The sequence below is a fragment of the Ambystoma mexicanum genome, chromosome 1p, assembly GCF_040938575.1.
Source record: "Ambystoma mexicanum isolate Mex_15411 chromosome 1p, UKY_AmexF1_1, whole genome shotgun sequence".
Classification (NCBI taxonomy): Eukaryota; Metazoa; Chordata; class Amphibia; order Caudata; family Ambystomatidae; genus Ambystoma; species Ambystoma mexicanum.
This window is the reverse complement of record NC_090921.1, coordinates 543,481,607-543,501,917: the sequence shown is the minus strand read 5'-3', so window position 1 is coordinate 543,501,917 and position 20,311 is coordinate 543,481,607. Positions and strand designations below refer to the sequence as shown.

General features: G+C 47.2%; 1 protein-coding gene across 8 annotated transcripts in view; it reads left to right on the top strand.

The window, feature by feature from the left end:
• Window positions 1–20,311, top strand: part of MBD3 (methyl-CpG binding domain protein 3) — a 394,240-nt gene that overhangs the window by 137,784 nt on the left and 236,145 nt on the right. For 4 of the 8 annotated variants that reach the window (XM_069649478.1, XM_069649476.1, XM_069649480.1 and 1 more), the window contains one exon: window positions 18,242–18,332. In XM_069649478.1, the coding sequence (XP_069505579.1) occupies window positions 18,242–18,332 (91 nt within the window). Of the gene's footprint in view, window positions 1–18,241; window positions 18,339–20,311 lie in introns of all 8 variants that reach the window. The other 4 variants (XM_069649479.1, XM_069649475.1, XM_069649481.1 and 1 more) reach the window with 1 other exon arrangement.

Genomic DNA, 20,311 nt, shown 5'->3' with positions numbered 1-20,311 from the left:
TTTAGGATCATATAGTAATAAGTCAAAAGAAAAGATTTAGAACAAACAAGAGACCACAAATATTCTTAAGCAGGCAAAAAGTCTTATATAGGATGAAGCACTTCTGGTAGGTTCATGGAAATGTCTTTGCACAATGTTTTAGAAGTCTTTGAAGAAAAGAAGAATCGACTGTAGGGCCTCAAGCTGATTAGACTTGTGAGTAGTAGAAGATGCAAGCAACTCTACAGCAAGAGGTAAGTTCTCTTAGACTTTGGACAGTACCTTTACAAATGAAGAAAAGATTCAGCAGATGACTCTTGTTCCAGTGCAGATCTCACTGTTCCTGGACCTCAGTCATAGGGACAAGAGGGAGGACGTCGGGGGATTCCCGCACTGGGTCAGTCAAAACTCGCAACCGGCAAACTTCACTTTCAGTGGCTATTCAGTGTTTCTGCTCCTCTTGTCTACCGCAAATCTGAACAACGCGGTTCCTGGTTAGTTAGATGGACTTTCCTTGCTTCTGGGGTCCTGCACTCTGTTGAGGGGGCTCAGGCTTGGTCAGTCCTGCTTCCTGGGAGTCCGGAGGATCTTCCTTGAGTTCTAGGCCAGCTTAAAAGCAACGCACCCAATCTGGTGTTCCTGGCTATACGGTTTCCAGCAGCAACTGTGTGGAAATTCAAACTAGCTCCAAGATGGATGTCCAGGTGGCTTACTTTGGAGTTGATTGGTCCCACAAAGTCAAGGGGAGAAGTCGGCCTTGCAGGGGCTTCGAGGGGATTGGGTCCTCCGACATATTCCATTTCTATGACAGTAATCACCACAGCTGTGCTGCTTCAGAAAATCTTTCTGCGTCGATGACGTTGATGCGCTGTCCTCGAGGGCCTCTGTCGAGCCGACATCACCGGATGTTATAAGTAGGACGCACAATGCCCGTAGCCTCAGTTCCGTTTTTTCCGCAAACGTGTTCACTTCGGAGATCTTGCTGTGCCTCGATTCTACTGACTCCCGTTCATTCGGTTCTTTGAACCTGTTTCTTCGTTGCTACTTGTAAGCATGTCGTCTTCGGCTTCTTCCACCCCGCGGTCTGGGTTTAAGAAGTGTCGGGTGTGCGGGTCCAAGATGTTGCTAACGGATTCGCACGACGCTTGCCTCTGGTGCCTCGGGGAGGACAATGATACGACGACTGTCTACTGCCAATCGCTCACATCGAAGGCCTTGCGGTAGCGTAAGAAGAAGCTGTCGGTCGGTAAGGTGGCCAAGCCCCGGAACTTGCGCTCCACTGGTCTTTCGATGGACGATTCGAGGGGTGACTCTATGCATCGTTGTTGTGAGTCCGGCGGTCGGTCCCGCCATTCCTCTGCCTCGTCGAGGCACTCCAGGAAGCGCCGTCAGAGGTCGCCTTCCCCGTCCTCTTCCGCCGATGGGCGATGTCCTCAGGTTTCTTCTCCCAATCATTCCACTCCTGAGGAATGGGATTCCTTCCAAAAGGAGCTGTTGGCGATTTTTCAATCGCAGGGCTCCGGTCCGTCCGAGGACGCCGGTCGTGGCCGTGCTAGAGACGCTGCTCGTCCGCCTTCGGGCTCGAGCAGTCGTCACGACCACTAGGCGCCTTAGAGGTCCCGGTCAGACAAGAATGGACGCTCTAGGCATGCCCGTTCTAGGTCGGTCCTCGACGCCCTTGAGACCGCGAGAACCTGTGCAGTCTTCGAGGAAGACTTCGCCGGCGGCGCCAAGGTCGTCGACTGACTCTCTCGAGGCCCCGCCTCCAAGGAAGTCATCGACGCCATTGGCGCCCAGGCTGTCGAGATATTCTCGGGGCTCTGCCCTCGAGGCCTGTGTCGAAGCTCAGTCCCGCGCTCTACGCTGATTCCATAGACTCCTTTTTGAGGCGGCTTTGTCGGGGATGCCTCGTGGTACGGGGGAACCCCCCCAGAAAGGCTCTAGCTAAGTCAAAACATGTCTTTGTTCCTTTTTCAGTTCCCTCTTTCCAGCCTCTGGATTATATTTCTGAGGTGGATGAGGGGTCTGAGGAAGGTGAGGTTCCTGCAGAGGTTCCTGATGGCCTCCTTTCTGGTCATAGCCAGCTTGCGGACCTGTGCCAGTCATTGCATGACGCCAGTGGGCTCAACACCTCTACAGAGGTGGAATTTAGTAGACCTGAGCCTGGCACGCATGCAGACTCCTCTTATTGGTGCCAGATGTCGAGGGTCATGGATTACCTGGGGTGGTCGCCCCCCCCCCCCCTGTGGATTTTCAGCAGAATGATCTGACTGATATCCTCGACCAAGGTCCCCCAACTCACCCGGTACTGCCATTCCATATGGCCTTGCCGAGAAGGGTGGCTGCGGCTTGGACTTCTCCGGAGAGTCTCCTGGCAGCGAGCAAGTCCTTGCCGAAGAAATCGCCCAGCAAGTGGCGACCCCTGCTACTTGACCAGGCACCCTACTCCGGAGCGTTTGGTGGTGCAGGCGGCTATGGCCCCAGCAAAGCAGGCATCGTACCCTACCATCCCTCCTGATAGGGACGACAAACGTTTTGACGGCTGGCGAAGAAGGTATTTTCGTATGGGGGTATGTCGCTTCAGGCTGCCAACTCCGTTTGTGCCTTGTCTCGTTTCACGCACACTCTGTGGAACTGTATTTCCCTAGCGGCTGATCATATTCCCGAAGGGGAGGAACGGGATGGTTTCCTTGCTATTGTGCAGGATGGCAAGGATGCCATGTGTGAATCCGTTCAGTCGGGTCCGGGCATGGTTGATTGCGTCAGCCGGTCCATGACGGCGAGCACCGTAGTACGCAGGTTTGTGTGGTTGTGGAAGTCGGGGTTTGCTCCTGATGTGCAAGCCCGGCTCCTGAACATGACCTTTGATGGTGACCATCTTTTTGGCAGCAAGGCTGACGAGCCTTGAGAGGTTGCAGACCTCCAAAGCTGCAGCGAAGTCGTTGGGCGTGTCAGGTCTCCTCCTTTATTATTACTGTCAGGTTTCTTTTATTATTATACTACCCCTTTATTAGAGGTTTTTAGTTTAGTCTGTGTGGGTAGGAAGTTTTCTATTGTGGTTGGTTTGGCCTAAACTTCTTAATACAGAATCCTGGTTCTAGCCCAAGGCAAGATGGAGTTTCTCAATAACCGCTCTGATTGGCTAGAGAGCACAGCAGGACAACAATGAACATTCTAAACTGTCACTCTCTGCCTTTCATCATCATAGCCCCAGCTGAGAGGTTGCGTGTAGTAGCTGCTCCTGCTGAAGACTTGGGCCTTGTTGATTTAAACTTTCTGGCCCTAGCAGTCGAGTGGCTACTCTTCTGGGGTTTCAGGAGAAGAACCTAGTTTGTCAGGAAAATAATTTAGAGACTGGAAATCCTGAAGTTCATGGAAGATTCATTCAAGAGATAAGTGACTTTCATTTGGATTTTGAAACTATTGCTTAGCAATTCATCTAGAGCCATTTCAAGTGAGAAAACGTAAAATTTGTGCTTTGAATTGTAACTCTGAACTGTTTATTAGAGTGCGCAAACTTTAGCGTTCGTTTTTAAAGTAAGCGCGAGATTGGACTTGTGAACGCTTCGTTCGTAACGCGTGTGACGTGTTTACCTTAGGCGCGCGGTTAGTCTCCTGCGCGTGCGTAACCTCCTCTACTGCTACGAGTTTTCTTCAGCGCGTGCGCGTGTCAGAGATTGCTACGGAATTTCCAGCGCGTGAGTTCTTCAGCGCGTGGGACCTACAGTACGTGTGTTTTCTGGCGCGTGTGTTTTTGAGCGTGTGTGTTCTTAGCGCGAATGTTCCAAGCGCATGTATTCTTCAGCGCAAGGGATTTTCAGCGCGTGTGTTCTTTGGCTCGCGTGATCTTCAGCGCGTGTGTTTTCCCAGCGCGTGTGCTTTTTAAGCGCGTGTGTTCTTCAGTGCAGGTGTTTTTTCCAGCGTGTGTGTTCTAGCATGGATGCTTTTCAGTGCGTGTGGATTTCAGCGCGTGGATTCTTCATAGCGTGAGTTCTTCAGCGCAGGTGATCTTCAGCACGTGTGTTTATTGTGCGCGCGTTCTTCAAGAATCCACGTACTCAGTCACAGTGGGAACTTGTTTTGAACTCCAAAGAAAATAAGGAAGAACAGAATTCATTAAAGACAATCTTTACTGGAACTATGTTCAGTTTAAAAAGACAAAGGTCAAGGCTTTCCAGGTTTGCTAAATAATAAGGAAGTTGCTGCTGATTTCAAGAGATTCAAGTAAAGAGGTAGAAAGATTTTCAGCAACTTCATCAGTCTTCTCTAAGAAATTTTAGGAGAAGAACCAGGTATGATTCTTTACACTTTAGTTGTGGATTGAAAGTCTTTTACATCATGATATTAAGTAAGTAATGTGAGGATTTGTGTCTGTTTATGTATTCACTGCAGGTTCAGCATCTGCTAGTCCTGAAGCCATCAACCTGGTGCTTTTATGTTATCCACTTCCCCCCTTTCCCTTAGGGGTGTAGTTAACAGAGCTGAGTTTTATTGAGCTCTGAGAATTACATTTCAGGGGGATTGTTGGGGGGTTCAGCAGCTTCCACGGACACAGGCATCCTCTCAGCCTGACAGGGCGTTGCAGTTCGCCAATCTTTGCCTTTTCGTGCTAGGTGACAGCAATGGAGGGGAGGTTCCTTTCAAAATTACTCATCCTTTAATAAATCGAGAGGAGCTGCAAGTCAAAGGGGAAAGGTGGAAAACAAGGTACTCGTGGTGCCAAGGCAGCACGAGCAGTTGCCTCTTTGCCCTCAGGCACTGCCGCAGCCACTTCAGTTCAGTCATGAGGCCCATGCCTCTCTGGTTGGGGGAAGGCTGGCGCAGCATCTTGTGGAATGGCGTGCCATTACTTCAGATGTGTAGGTTCTGGAGATCATAGCCCACGGCTACTGTTTTCCTTTCCGGCAGAGGCTTCACGACAATCCACCAGGGAATCTCTTTGAAGAGTCTGGATCCGCTCCTTGCGCAGGAAATTCAATCCCTGCTGGAGAAAGGCGTCATAGAACTGGTGCCTGTAGCGGAGAGGAACAAGGGATGGTATTCCCCTTATTTTTTGATTTCGAAAGAAAGACGGGGGATTGAGACCCATCATGGACTTGCGCGGTTTGAACAAGCTCCTCAGGAAGGACAAGTTCAAGATGTTACTCTTAAGTCCTCCAGGCTCTTCAACTTCAGGACTGGTTGGTGTCTCTCGACCTCAAGGACGCTTATTTTCATGTGTCGATCCAACCAAAGCACAAGAAGTACCTGAAGTTCGCGGTTGGCGACTCGCACTTTCAGTTTCGGGTCCTGCCGTTTGGATTGACCTCCCCCAAAGGGTTTTCACCAAGCTCATGGTGGTGGTGGCAGCGCATCTCGGGAAAGGGGCGATTCACGTCTACCCCTACCTGGACGATGGGTTGATCAGGGCGTGCTCTGCCAAGCAAGTCCTGGATCATCTGTCCGTCACCTGCCACTCCCTTCACAAGCTGGACTTCTCCCTCAACTTGAAGTCCCACTTGACGCCAACACAGCGACTCCAGTACATCGGAGTGGTGCTCGACACATCCCTGGGGCAGTGTTTCCCCTCCCCAGGTAAGGGCTCTTCACATTCAACAGATGGTGCACAAGTTTCAACTTGCCCAGACGCTCCCGGCGTTCGAGTTCTTGAGGTTGCTCGGCCTCATGGCATCCTGCATTCTTCTGGTGCCAGAGGCCAGGTTGTGGATGAGATCTCTGCAATGGGCCCTCAAGCTTCCGTGGTCACAGTCCTCCGGCTGGTTGTCGGACCCCGTTCAGGTGCCGCCCTCGGTCGCCCAGGACCTTCTGTGGTGGCCCGTCAAAGGCAATCTGATGAGGGGAGCTCCATTTTGGCTGCCCTAGCCAGAGGTGACTATCGTGATGGACACATCCCTCACGGGATGGGGAGCTCATGCCAACGAGCTGACAGTCAGCGGTCATTGGTCTCCGTCGGAGTCCAGACTCCATATCAATCTGTTGGAGCTGAGGGCCGTCAGGCTTGCCCTGAAGGTTTTTCTGCCGACTGTACGAGGAAAATGCCCTGATTCTGACGGACAACACAGTAGCCATGCACTACCTCAACAAAAAGGGGGGGCAGGGTCACTTCCTCTGTGCAGGGAGGCGATTCAGCTCTGGTTCTGGGCCATCCAACAGGAAATTTCGATCTCGGCAGTTCATCTGGCCGGAGACGAAAACGAGACGGCGGAAGCTCTGATCAGGCAGAGCGCGATCTCTTACGAGTGGGAGTTGCCTCAGGAGATTCTCCTGGAGATCTTCGCCCTTTAGGGGACCCCTCAAGTGGATCTCTTCTCCTCCAGTGTCAACTGGAAGTGCGAAAGATTCTGCTCATGGGAATTTCCTCCAAGAGGAGCCTTAGGAGAGGCGTTCGTAGTGGATTGGTCCTTCCCACTGCTGTACGCGTTTCCTCCAGTCCCCGTCATCCCGCAAGTGCTGCGGAGGCTACGGAGGTTCGGTTCCTGGATGATCCTCATTGCTCCGGCATGGGCCCGGAGGACGTGGTGCCCGGACCTTCTCGACTTGTTCATCTGCCCTCCACGTCGTCTTCCCTACCGAGACAATCTGCTCTCACGGGAGGGGGGTGAAGTCCTCCATCTAGAGGTCAGATCCCTCAACCTTCACGCTTGGCTTCTGAAAGGTTGAGGTATAAGGATTGGGACCTCCCTGAAGACGTGATGGAGGGGTTGCTTTCAGCCAGACGTCCGGCAACAAAGTCCCTGTACTGTTGCCGTTGGAGAAAGTTCTGCGACTGGTGCAGGGTTAAGAATGTGGATCCTTTTTCATGTGACATTCCTGTGGTTTTCCCATGGGTGCAATGTTTGTCAGAATGGCCCCGGTCGTCTTTTATCGCCATTTCTTTGCAGAAAGGTCCTTCTTGAGATTTACCAGGTTTGGTCCCATTGTTCACTTTGCCTTTGGCAAGATTCACACGTAAAGCCTGCCTCTGGCTCCAGGGTGTCTGGGGTGGGCAGGAAGTGAGGGAGGTACCCGAAACTCCCCGTGCTTAGTCTCATAGGAGACCCAAATGCACTATGTGGTGATTGGACAGCTGGCTGTCCGGCAACGACAGCCACCCTGCTGTGTGATTGACAGCTAGGCTGGAATGAATGGGAGAAACCTGCATAAAAGTAGAGGCTTTTTGGCTTGGAAGGCAGAGTCGACCACTGGACGAAGGAATCCGAAGAAGAACTTGGAAGAGAGGCCTGCTGCAACTCTTTGCCCGGTGAACCCCTGCTGCTGTGCTGAAGCCCCGAATTCCCCTTGACTAGAGAAGCCCTGCAAGGACGCTTCTCCCTTTGAGTTGGCGGGACCAATCAACTCCAAAGTAAGCCCCTCTGGACATCCTCTCAAAGCTGGTTTTATTTCCACTGCAGTTGCTGCTGGAACCGAAGAGCCAGGGAGAGGAACACCAGATTATGTGCTTTGCTTTTAAGTCGAACCCGAGCGCTAGGAAGATCCTCCGGACTTCCCTGTTGCAGGACTGACCAAGCCAGAGTCACCTCAACAGAGTGCTGGACCCCAGAAGCAAGGAAAGTCTGGAGTGGTATCCGAGAACCGCAGTGTTGCTATTTTCTGTCAGACGCGAGGAGCTGAAACACAGAAGGACCGCTGAATTGAAGTTTGCCCATTGCTGCTGCTGACCGTCCCATTGCAGCAGAGCATGAGTCCCCAGATGTCTCCCCACGACTGAGGCTCAGGAACAGGATCTGCAGAGCTGTACAGAAACGGAAGCCAGCTGCAACCATTTCTTCTAACCAGACGTACTGTAAAGTCTATGAACTTACCTCTTGTTGTGTAGCCTTACTTGCTCTCATTTGGGACCTGTCTTGGTTGCCTTCCGGAGTTGCAAAAGCTTTGCCCCTCACAAGCTTGTGGTCCTTATTTTTCAGCAAACATTGTGCAAGACATTTTACCTACCTGCAAAGAAGATCTGCAGTCCCCTCGCCATTGTGCAATTAACATTGGCTGTCCTGGCTCCCTGAGAGACTCCTCTTTACCTCTGATTTTGTGCTTTTGGAAGGTGTTTAAAAGTACTTGCCTGCCTTTTTGTGAGTTCTTTGTTAACCTTTGTTTTATTCCTCTACCCTATCTTTTTCACCTCACTCAGTATTGCTCTAAATGTAACAGTGACAAATGAATGAGTGTTCTAGTTATTAGTCAATGAGTGTGTAGGAAGTGTCTCTGTGCCATCCCCAATGGGTGTCATTTGATTTAGAGAAACTGAGTGTGTTTTGAAGTATATTTAAGTGTTGCATGTTTTTGCTCCCTTTCTGAAGAAGGCTTGTATAACTGACTGTGAAATAAATTAATCATTGTTTTATCACGAAACCTTGAGTATCTGTTTATTTGGATAATTGTATTGTGAAACTGTATCACAACATTACTGCTCACATTGATCCCTCTTGAGATAAGCCTGGCTGCCCGTAAACACTACCAACCTGTGTAGTTCAGAATTACGCCAACGGTTGGGTCCCTATTGCCAGGAGGTCAAGGTTATTGTAGTGCACCCAAAGGGTACTGCATACAATCTTGCCTAACAGTGTGGATGAGAGAATGTTTGTGGTGAGGGTTCCAAGCCCAGGCAGTTGGAGAGCCACTACCTGGGTGATCGGTGCCAGTGTTTGTTCTATTTAACTGTTCTTGTAAAGTTAACCTAAGAAGATGTAATAAACCAAACTGAACCTAACAAGAAATCCAAGGAGGTCACTTCATTACAGTATGCATATAAAAACAACATAGGGTTTTAGCACTCGCCCTCAACAAATACACATGTATTCATGAAACGGGTCCACAGTCCCAGAGCACCCGCCACTGCCACTAAATAATAGATTATGCCGAATTCTAAGCAGCAGCCCAACGTTGGCATTACAAGATAGAGGGCTCGCTGTACTGAGGTAAACATTGAAGAATTTCTATCCGAACACATGCCCAAGTACTGCACCCATTTGTGATTACATGTTCTAATAGGTCATTCACTAGCAACTATCCACAGTAAGCGCCAATGCATATGACGCAACTCTTAACATCACAGCACAGCCCACAACTTTCAGAACATGTTAACTAAAGGCTCTAACTAGAGACATCCATCATATCTAAGGTCCAACTAAAACTGATATTCCCACATCACTAGAATCCAAAACCTAAATATAGCTCTCAAAATACACTCAAGACTCTGACCAGCGTAGAGCAAAATAATTTTCTGTATATGGAAGTACCCGTCACGGTCCCTATAACCACAAGTATGAGCTGACCTACATTTTTAATTCTGGTCCATTAACTGTTATTAATAAAAGGACTCTCCAGTGCTGCAACAATAAAAGAATCCTATCCAATCCCTCCCTATAATTAATTACTTGAGGCCTCATCACGACTTGGGTGTTATGTCGGCGATAAATGCGCTGGTATACCACACAACGCTATTAGCGTTCCCGCAACTCGGTCTGGTGCAATTTGTGCCGGATCCTGAGTTGCAGTGACGCAGTTAATCCCCATTTATTCTGAGTACATAGTACTCTCTTTTTGGCTGTAATGGCACCGAAAATGGGCAGAAATGGGGGGGTTACCTCAGCAAAAAGCTCGAGGTTAACCTCCTGCTTTACGCTCAATTTCTGGATTGGGCGGAGCAGTTATGCAGCGTTAATAGTGTTACTGCTGCATTTCTCTGCTCCACCCAACTCCTGAAATGTTCCTTAATGTCCTCGTAAAGGGAAAGGGAAGAAGTAGAAGGAAAAGCAAGATTTGGAGCAGTACCCTTTGGGTGCACTACAACAACCTTGACTTCCTGGCAATAGGAACCCAACCTTTGGTATAAGTCTGTACTACACAGGTTGGTAGTGTGGCCGAGCAGCCAGGCTTATCTCAAGAGGGGACAATGTTAGCAGTAGGGGAGTTGCACAGAGATTCACAGTGACAAGTATCCAAACACACTCTTACTTTCAAGGTTTCTTGATTAAACAATTTATTCATTTAACAGTCAGTTTAAGTCTTCTTCCGAAGGGGCAATATAATAGTAACACACAAATATACTCCAAAATACACCCTCTTAGTTTCTCAAAATCAGCGAATACCCATTTGGGATGGCACACACACTTCATGCACCCTCAGGTGACAAATAGCTAGGACATTTTGGACATTAATATATCACTGGTACAGTTAGAGCAATACTTAGATAAGTGTTAAAGTAAAGAGATGTCAGAATAAAAAAAAAAGAGATCACACAAATATCCTGAAGCAGGTAAGTACTTTTGAACCCCTCCCTCCCGTCCCCCCCTTGCCAAATGCAAAGTAAATTAGCCCTTTCCTGGAGGGAATGTAAGACACAAACAGAAGAGAGAAGAGTCATTCAAGGAGCCAGGCCAGCCAATGTCAGTTGGGCAAAAGGCTAGGTGAGCTGAAGCACTTCTTGCAGGCAAGTAAAAGTTTTGCACAATGTTTTAGATGTCTTTGTAGAAAAAGTAGAATCAAAGTAGGGTCACAAGCTGGGAGGATTGTGAGAGGTAGAAGATGCAAGCAACTCTACAGAAGCAACCAAAACAAGTCTCAACTGAGATCAAGTAAGGCTACGGCAAGAGGTAAGTCCTCTCAAACTTTACAGTACATTTTGGTTAGAAGAAATGGTTCCAGCTGGCTTCTGTTCCTGTGCAGCTCTGTAGATCCTGTTGTCCCTGGGCCTCAGTCGTGGGGACAAGAGAGAGGGCGTCTGAGGACTCCTACACTGCAATGGGACGGTCAGCGGCAGAAAATTCTGACAACTTCTATTCAGCTGCACTTCGCTGTTTCAGCTCCTCGTGTCCCAGCAAATGGCACCACCGCAGACTCTCGGATACCACTCTGGACTTTCCTCACATCTGGGGTCCAGCACTCTGAGGTGGCTCCGGCTTGGTCCGTCCTGCTTATTTGGAGTCTGGAGGATATTCCACAAGCTCGGGTCTGACTCAAAAGTGATGCACTCTGTTTGGTGTTCCCCTCCTTGGCACTTCGGTTCCAGCAGTAGCCGTGGCAGCAGTGGAAGTACAACCAGCTCTGAGAGGATGTCCAAACGAGTTCACTTTGGAGTTGGTTGGTCCCACCAACTCAAAGGGAGAAGTCATCCTTGCAGGACTTCTCTAGTCAAGGCAAATTCAGAGCTTCAGCACAGCAGCAGGGCTTCACCAGGCAAACCAACGGTCCAGGAGTAGCAGCAGGCATCTCTTCCAAGCTCTTCTTCGGATTCCTTTATCCAGTGGTCGACTCTGCCTTCCAAGCCAAAAAACCTTGCCTTTTTATGAAGGTTTCTCCCATTCATTGCAGCCTAGCTATCAATCAAACAGCAGGGTGGCTGTCCTTGCCGGACAGCTAGCTAACCAATCACCTTTGGGTGCATTCCTGTAACCAAGGGGATTAAGCACAGAGAGTTTCGGACACCTCCCTCAGTTCCTGTCCCTGCCAGACATACTGGAGGCAGAGGCGGGCTTCACTCGTGAATCCCGCCAAAGACAAAACGAACAAAGGGACCAAACCTGGTTTGGTGTGCAGAGTAAATCTCAAGAAGGAAGTTTCCAGCAGAAAATGGCGAAAAAAGAAGACTGGGGCCATTTTGACAAAATGGGCACCCATGGGTGCCTTACTTCAGCTGCAAACGCAGCCCGCGGTAAAAACACAATGGTAGTAAAAAGTAAATCACTACCACCAGCCATTAATTGTAGAAAGAGTAATATAAAATTGTTACATGAGAAACTAGACAACAGGGATACTAAGTAACCCCTCCAGCACCCTATTGGTAGATAGTGTGTGCTGGGTCTAGAAAGTTACAATTCTGAGTAAAGTCAATTTCACGTTACTGCTCTTGGAAACAGGAGTTTATCCAAGTTTAGATATTAAACCTTTGGGAAATCTGAAAGACTTCCCTGTGCCACTGCACTGAAGGTGCGATGTGTCACAATATAAAGATGATGCCTATGGAGTTTGTCAGAACCCCAAAACCAAAAAGAAACCGTGTTAAATCAGAGAACATTACATGAGAGAGTGGAGAAAAAGGTCTTGCTCTCTCCGGGTTAAAAATTAAAAAAGTCCAGCAAAAGTGCTGGGGGGTCTGTAAGGTAGAGCGGAATTAGCACATTTCTGAGAATCCTCCCTAACAGGAAGGACGCCCAAGTACATTACAAAACTCTCCCAGAATATATACAGATCTTTCTAGGTCATGGATCAGCTAGTGAAAATTAACCATGCTACATACAGTGTGGCATGAGTCTCGACCAGAGTGATTCTTAATAAAGCTATGCACAGCAGTCTATTAATTCCTGCAAGTAACTTATGAGAGGATAGAATGAATAGAATCCAATCGCACTTAGTGTTTACAACCGCCTGAAGAAAGCCCATATCCTGGTATACATCGATCATGACGGAAGCAATTATCATCACTGGCTTTGCCCCGCTCATTCAAGGAAAGGACCTACAGCATGCAGGATTCCTGTTACATATGATGTATAGCGATAGCAAGTGACACTCGTACTCGTGACAGAACATTGATATCACTTGAAAAAACTAACCGCATCATCGCCATCGCAAGGAGAGATAAATATATGCATAGTTATATAAATATTTAATAGACCCACTCACAGTATAAACAGCATGGAGGGAGACCTGAAGCCCAAGGCTAACAAGGAGGCAAAATACACCAGCCCCCTAAGAATTGAATTAATCGAGGACATCTAGAAAAAACATTTGACATTAAGGGGATTAGGGACCATATCTGATCATAGTAATTGCTTTGTACACCATGTTGGTGGAGTTTTGAAAAAAAACACTTTAGGTAAGACTTTGGAAGACTCTCCCTTGGAATACAGGTCTCCAACTCTTAGTATAGGCCTGAACCGCACACCTACGTTGATAGCAATGGCTGAGCAGCCAGGCTTATCTTGTGCGCGAGAACAGGGCTGTAGGAGGTAAAACAAACTTACTCAAACATTAGACGTTATGTACGAAGAATACTATATTTTATATGTACACACTAAAGTTAAAAGGAAAGTACTATATCGCAAAATACACAGTAATTAAACCACTTTTTGTAATACTTTTTAGAATGGTAGCATGCAGTTCAAAGGTAAGTAGAATTGTAATCACTGTTTCAGGTAGGATAAATTAAACAAAACCACACAAGGTAAGTTAATACTTGGCAATCATTTCAGAGGTGTAACACTTTTGGAAGTCGATCCCTAACTAGTTATGACTGTCTCAGTCAGTTTGGAGGGCAAAACCAGCAAGGCACAACTGTAGAAAGTTCAAAAGTTCCAGCGGAATTCTTCTTTGGCAAGTAACTCTTTCGGTTTGAAAAAGGGACCAGGATTTCAGAGAGGTCTCCATGCAGGCTCACAGGCGTTTGGCCTGGGCGAACCTGCCTGTGCAAACTCCCGAACACACAAATCGGCACTCCAGCAACACGGGAGCGACAATTCAGCTCTCGGTAAGTTCTACAAGTCTTGCAGTACCTTAGAAGTGAAGAAGTTGCAGCACAATGCCTCCATGATGTAGCAGGCCTGGTCAACAAATTCTTGGTCAGGCAAACGAAAGAAGTGACTCTGAAGTCGTTCTTGCAGCAACAGCTTGGGGAAGCAGCTTCCAGCAAGAGATTCTTTGTATCTTCTCGCTGCTCTGTGGTTTTTCTTCCCTTTTCAGGATACCAGATGAACAGTTGTCACCTGATCGATTTGCATCTTTCTCGGCGCAATACTCTTGTGAGCGGACTTCAAGGAGTGAAATCTTTCCTCTGGAGGTCTGGAAGGAGTCCACCAAGTTTTGGGGAGATTTGATCTTCAGGAGACTATGCACTGCACAATGGTTGCAGGCCGCAGGGTATTGGCGAGTTGCAGCCCAGGAATGTCGCAGCTCGTCATGGGATGGCTCAAAATGCAGGTCTTCTGAAGACTGATTGGTCCCACCAGTCCGAAGGGGAGAGTCTCTCTCTTTGGATTTCGCCTGATGCTTGGAGCAAGGGGTCAACCTGCAGCAGTTACTCTGAAGGCTTCTCCAGTTATCAGGAAGTGGCTGCGGACATGTACCCAACTTCCCCTACAGACTATACGCCACAAATGAGGTCCGGCCCATCAGTTCATAATATATATTTGCAAGGGAGAGCTCCTTTGTAAAGGGTCCTTCGGTTATCAAAAGGGAGACAAAAACAAATTATGTAGAGCAATACCAGTTTACAGAGTGGCACCTCTTGCAGCTGCTAGCTCACCATGATGGCATAAAACGCAATGGGTTGTACAAATCAGCTAATTAACTCAATAAGACAGCTGATAACCAGCAAAATGCATTATGGAGAGGGGGTGAAGCTGCAGAAGCAAGGGAGAATGGTGCATGGCTAGAGCAGAGGGCAAAAAGATACAATTTGCATCTACATTCATGGATGACTGTTTAACCCTACCTTTTGCACCTATGATTCTCTGCCCTGTACAACACCTTACACGTGAGCTAGGCACAATATTCATAAAGCGGGAAGTGGGCCACGCAGGTATCCTTTTTGTGAAGTTGCACACTTCTAGCTGGATGCTTGTTAGGGAGAATTCTCAGAAATGTGCTAATTCCCAGGATTGTACCTTTTTTACCGACAAAGGTCTGCAAGGACCAAAAGTCCTAAAAATGCTACCACCAAAGGTTTGAACACCAAAAGTTCGAACCTTTGGTGGTAGCATTGCAGGTAAGTTTAAAACATTTTTTTTAAGACTGCAGGGGTGTCCTTCCGCAATACCCCACTCACTATACTTCACAGCATAATGAGCTGGGATTACGAGGGAAACCTCTGCAGCCCCCGTAGTATGTACGTGTGTTCGCATGAGCAAGGTGCAAACTTTTGGTAGTTAGCACCTTTCTCATGCGAACGTTCCGACCGCGGCAAAATCGGCCGCGGTCGGGTCACGTAGATCCTAATTCCCTTCTGCCTTGGAGACCCCCAGCTCTTTTGCTGGACTTTAGGACTTTACATTTTTACCCCGAAGAGAGAGGCCTTTTTCCCACTCCCTCATACATTTTTATTTGATTTGAACACTGTTTCTTTTGGTTTTGGAGTCTGACAAACTCCATAGGCGGCATCTTTTTACATTGTGACACACAGCTGCTCCAGTGCAGTGCCACAGAGAAATCCAAAGGATTTCTGCTAAGGTTTAAATACCTTCTCTTGGATAACTGTTTCCAATAGTAGTAAAGTGAAAAGTAAAATTGACTTTACTTACGTTTTCTTCTTTGTAGACCCAGCACACACTATCTTACAATAGGGTGCTGGATGGGTTATTTAGTATCCCCTTTGTCTAACTTCTCGTGTAACATTTTTATGTTACCCATTCTACAATTAATGGCTGGTGGCAGTGGTTTACTTTTTCCTACCATTGTGTTTTTACCACCGGCTGCGTTTGCAGCTGCAGTATAGCATCGAAGGGTACCCATTTTGTCAAAATGGCCCCAGTCGTCTTTTTTCACTGTTTCTTGTTGGAAAGGTCCTTCTTGAGATTTACTCTGCGCGCCAAACCAGGTTTGGTCCCTTTGTTGGTTTTGTCTTTGGCAGGATTCGCTGGTGAAGCTGGCCTCTGGCTCCAGCGTGTCTGGCACGCTAGGACGCAAGGGAGGTTCCCGAAACTCCCTGTGGTTAGTCTCGTTGATTACAGGAATGCACCCAAAGGTGAATGGCTGGCTAGCTGACCTTGGAGGACAGCCACCCTGCTGTGTGAGTGACAGCCAGACTGCGAATGAATGGGAGAAACTTGCATAAAACGCGAGTATTTTTTGCAAGGAAGGCAGAGCCGACCACTGGAAGAAGGAACCGAAGATATAAACTGGAAGAGACGCTTGCTGCAACTCCTGGACCGTTGGGTTTCCAGGTTCAGCCCTGCTGCAGTGCTGAAGCTCCTATTTCGTCATTGACTAGAGAAGCCTGGAACAGACGACTTCTCCCCTTGGGTTGGTGGGACCAATCGACCCCAAGACTAACTAGACTGAAACCCCTATCTCTGCTGGCTGTACTTCCATTGCTGCAGCAGGATCTGAGTGCCAGGGGACAGGATGACTAGAATCGAGTGCATAAGCCAGACCCGGGCTCCAGGAAGATTCGCTGGACTCCCTTGCAGCAGGGCTGTCCAAGCCCGAGCCACCTCAACAGAGTGCTGGAGCCCAGAAGCAAGGAAAGTCCACAAGGTGTCCAAGAACCGCAGTTGTGCTATTTGCGAGAAGCTGAAACCGCAAAGTGCCGCTGATCTGAACTTTACCCATTATTGCCACCGACCTTCGAATCTTAGTGCAGAAGTCCCCATACGTTCTCCCCCTTGTCCCCACGACTGAGGCCCAGGAACAGCAGGTTCTGCAGGAACTATAACCGGAACAGAAGCCAGCTGGAACCATTTCTTCAGACCTAAGGTATTGTGAACTAAAGGGTACTTGGCTCTGGTTGTGTAGCTTGCTTGTTCTCAGTTGAGACTTGCATTGGCTGCCTTTGCAGAGTTGCTTGCAGCTTTGTCTTTAACAAGCCTCCCAGCTTGTGGCACAACAGTGATTTCTTTTCCGCCAAAACTCTCTAACATTGTGCAAGACGTTTGCCTACCTTCAAGAAGTGCCTCAGCTCCCCTAGACTTTGCTTAAGAGACATTGGCTGTCCTGGCTCCATGAAGACTCTTCTAACCTCTGACTTTGTGTTTTAACTATCCCTCCAAAAAGTCATGCATACCTTACTTGTATAGATGGGAAAGGGTTAATCTACATTGCCTTAGGAGGTTCAAAAGTGTTTACCTGTTTGAGAAACTTGCTAACCATTGTTTCTTTCCTTAACCTTTTCCTTTTTGCCACAACTTCAGTATTACCATTTAAGTGTGAAAAGTGAAATATTAATGTCCACACTGTCCTAGCAATTGAAGTCTCCTCAGGGTATAGGAAAATCTGTGTGCCATCCCAAAAGTGTATCTACTTACCTTATTGAACTGAAGGAGTGTATTTTGAAGTTTATTTTTATTGTTGCCAATTACTCCATTCCAAAGAAGGCTTATTTTAAAACTGACTGTTAAATTAATAAACGATTATTTAATCAAGAAACCTTGAGTATATGTATTATTTGAATACTTGTCACTTTGAACCTCTGTTGCAACCCTAAAGCCCACATTGACCCCTCCTGAGATATGTCTGGCTGCTCAGTCACTCTACCAACTTTTGTAGTACAGACTTATACCAAAGTTTGGGTTACCTATTGCCAATAGTCTCCCACAGGGTTACTACATACAATCTTGCCTACCAATGTTATATTTTATCTGACTAATTTAGATGAAGAAACCTGCTGTTACATTTTGGAGACATTTAGTCGACTAGAAACCAGAGGGAGACTTGAGTCCCAGTTTGGTAAAAGGCTGTGGTCACTTTAGTTTACCCCATACTGACCACCTTGCCACAATGAGTTAACCTTCCGTTCTGAAAGGAGTTGTAGATGAACCATATTGAGAACCTGCTGCTCTCAGTCCATCTGACCTCTCTTGCACAGATCGCATCAAAATGGAAACACACTTATTTAGTTGTTGCTAAAGCCCTAGTCCTTATAGAGGCGTTCATGTCAACCACATCTCTTGACTAAATGAAACTAGTTAACACCTACTTGTGTCATTGTGTAATTTTTCATTATAAACATGGGTTTATCCAAAATATGTTTCTATTCACTGTACTGTTTAAGCCATCTTGTAAATTAGGGTAACACAAATAAATGTCCACTGGTTTAGTTTTCAGATTTCAGTTTCCTCCTCCTCTAGCTTTACCCGTTGCAATAGGATTATCTGGTATTGTTTTATCTTTCGGATGTAATGAATTGGTTGTGTTCTATTAGCTACATTTGATTTATAAAGGATCTTTCACAAACTCAGTTGAGATCCACCACATGAGCAGGTGTTGAAGTCTACAGTCTTGGTACATGAATTTATGTTGGTATCTTTCTTTTTCTAGCATGCCTATCTTGAGTGGATCATGGTATTTTCCTTTCCCAGCTCTCCCACAACACTTTTTCTGAACAAAAACATTTTGGCAGAATTCTGAATAGTCTTATGTTAGAATTGCATAAACTGCATATATTATTCTACTCCGCCTAATGAGGTTTATAAAACTTCTAGCCAAGTACTGTGTTCCAGGGTCTTAATCCCAGGGTCATTGCAAACCACAATAAGGCAACCATTGCAACACGTTTGTGACGCATTTGCTCATTGTTACATGGGACACACAAATAAATGTTGGTCTTTTTCCTTAACAGTTATTCTGGGAGAAGAAGCTGAGCGGCCTCAACGCTTTTGATATTGCTGAAGAGTTGGTGAAAACTATGGACCTTCCTAAGGGCCTCCAAGGTAATGGTGAGGAATAATTTCACTTCTAACAGATCCCTGCCATAACTGTATGTGTAACAATGTCTTGTGTACATTCAGATTTGTGTCCTGTGATACCAGCCTTTTCTAACCTTTTTGGAACCCTACTCTGAGGCCAGGCCTGAGAGATCATCTTTACACAAGAGGATTTAGAACCACCATACGCTGCTCCGAGCAATACAGATCCAGCCCACCCAACAATACTGCAGTCATTTTGTGCATAGCACAGAAGTGTGCCTTCCACAGGACATGCACAGCAAAAAGGCCACGCAGTGAATGCTGACCTTTAATACATGCTGTGAAGGCATTATAGCGTGGCATCAAGAGAACAACATGCATGCACTGCGGGGAGAGGCAAGCAGGAGACACTGCTAAGGGGCAACAAATGGTATTTTGCCCAAAGGTAGAAAACTGTCATAGCGTTGTCTTGAGAAAGTGATGCAGTGTTTAGTAAGTGGCAACATGATACTTAACTGTTTTGTGATAAGGCAACAAAGGCCTGTCCCCTGCTGGTCCCCAATTAAAATGGCAAACTGGTTTTCAACTTCTTGTGAGACTCAATAACGAGGTTATGTTAACATAGTAAGCATGGAAATAAGTGTTGTGTGTGTATATAGTAATTATTTTCATTGGGTTGGAAGCTAAAAGTAGTCCTGGCCATAGCTGGCTGCAGCGTTTATGATTCACTGAGTCCACATACTTTTGAATTTGCCTGGAAGGAAACCATGAAAGGTTTAACTGCAGAGACTGTGCCTGATTGGGTGGCCAGCACATGTTTGAATGGTACAGTGCCCTGATTGGAGGCTGAGTTTCCATCCATCCCCTAAGAGGAATGCTATGAAAATGGAGCTTTATATACTTTAGGTTTTGTCAATGGCGGGTATTCATCCTGAAGCAGCTGAAGAGGAATTTAACCGAAGAAGATTAAGCGGACATTCTGCTGTGGCACCTACAAAGGTGATACCTTAACATAACCGGCTGGAACAGAATCCACTGTAACGCTCACCTGGTATCCACAGGGACGTCACTCAGCCTGTTCTGACCTCTTACGACCTCGAACCCTTCCCTGGAGTCTACTCGACTGGAGACTGGGCCTGAAACACAGGATTGGTAGAGTTTAACTCCCTATTGTCTGTGTGCTTGAACCCCTTCTTCCCCAGGGTCCAACCCTTCCCTTTGATCCACAGCTCAACTTGTTTTCTTGGAAAGTGTGCTCTCCGTCTTGCTTTCAGCGCAGGGGCGCGTTGATTGATGCAGGCTCGTTGCTGCCTAGTTACTTCACTGGCAAGAGTCTGACAGGTAAGTATAATGAGTCTTTTGAACTGTTCTCTAACTTCGTTCATTTCCTTCCTTAGATGATGGCCAGTGTCCGGGGATGGCGACGTGCTGCTGAGATGAGTAGCACTGAAGGTGAGTGAGAGAGCGATGCAACCCTTTCGTATTTGTATTGTACGGAGTTCTTTTTCTGTGTCTTTTAGGTGCTGCGACGCTTTCAGCGTGGATGCCGGTTATGAAGAAGAAATGCGGTGAGTAAGCGCGGTATGCGACGCCTCTAGATGTTTCCACGCTAACCTGGAGTGTCTTTTCACTCTTGCACTTCTTGCAGATGGGTGAGAAGTTCTGGAGACTGAGTTCGTCCAGAGTGGCTGGGATTCAGGTAAGTGTTTGAAGCTCGTACAGTCTCTAAAAATAAGCGAAGATTTGCTGAATGCTTACTAATGCCTTTTTTCTGTTCTTTTCCCTTTTCCTTAGGAAGCGGCGTGCCGGGATGGGAATGACACCGCCGAAGATGCCCGCAGAACAGAAGGAGCAATGAATGATGGGCAGAAGCGCCGCAAGGTAAGGCTGTTCCTAACAGTGTTCTTGTTCTTGCAGGAGCTGAGCGCAGAAGAAAGATGCAGGCCTACTGGAGACCGATCCAAACACGGTGAGTGTCAAGCTGCAGAAAACACAAAGCATGT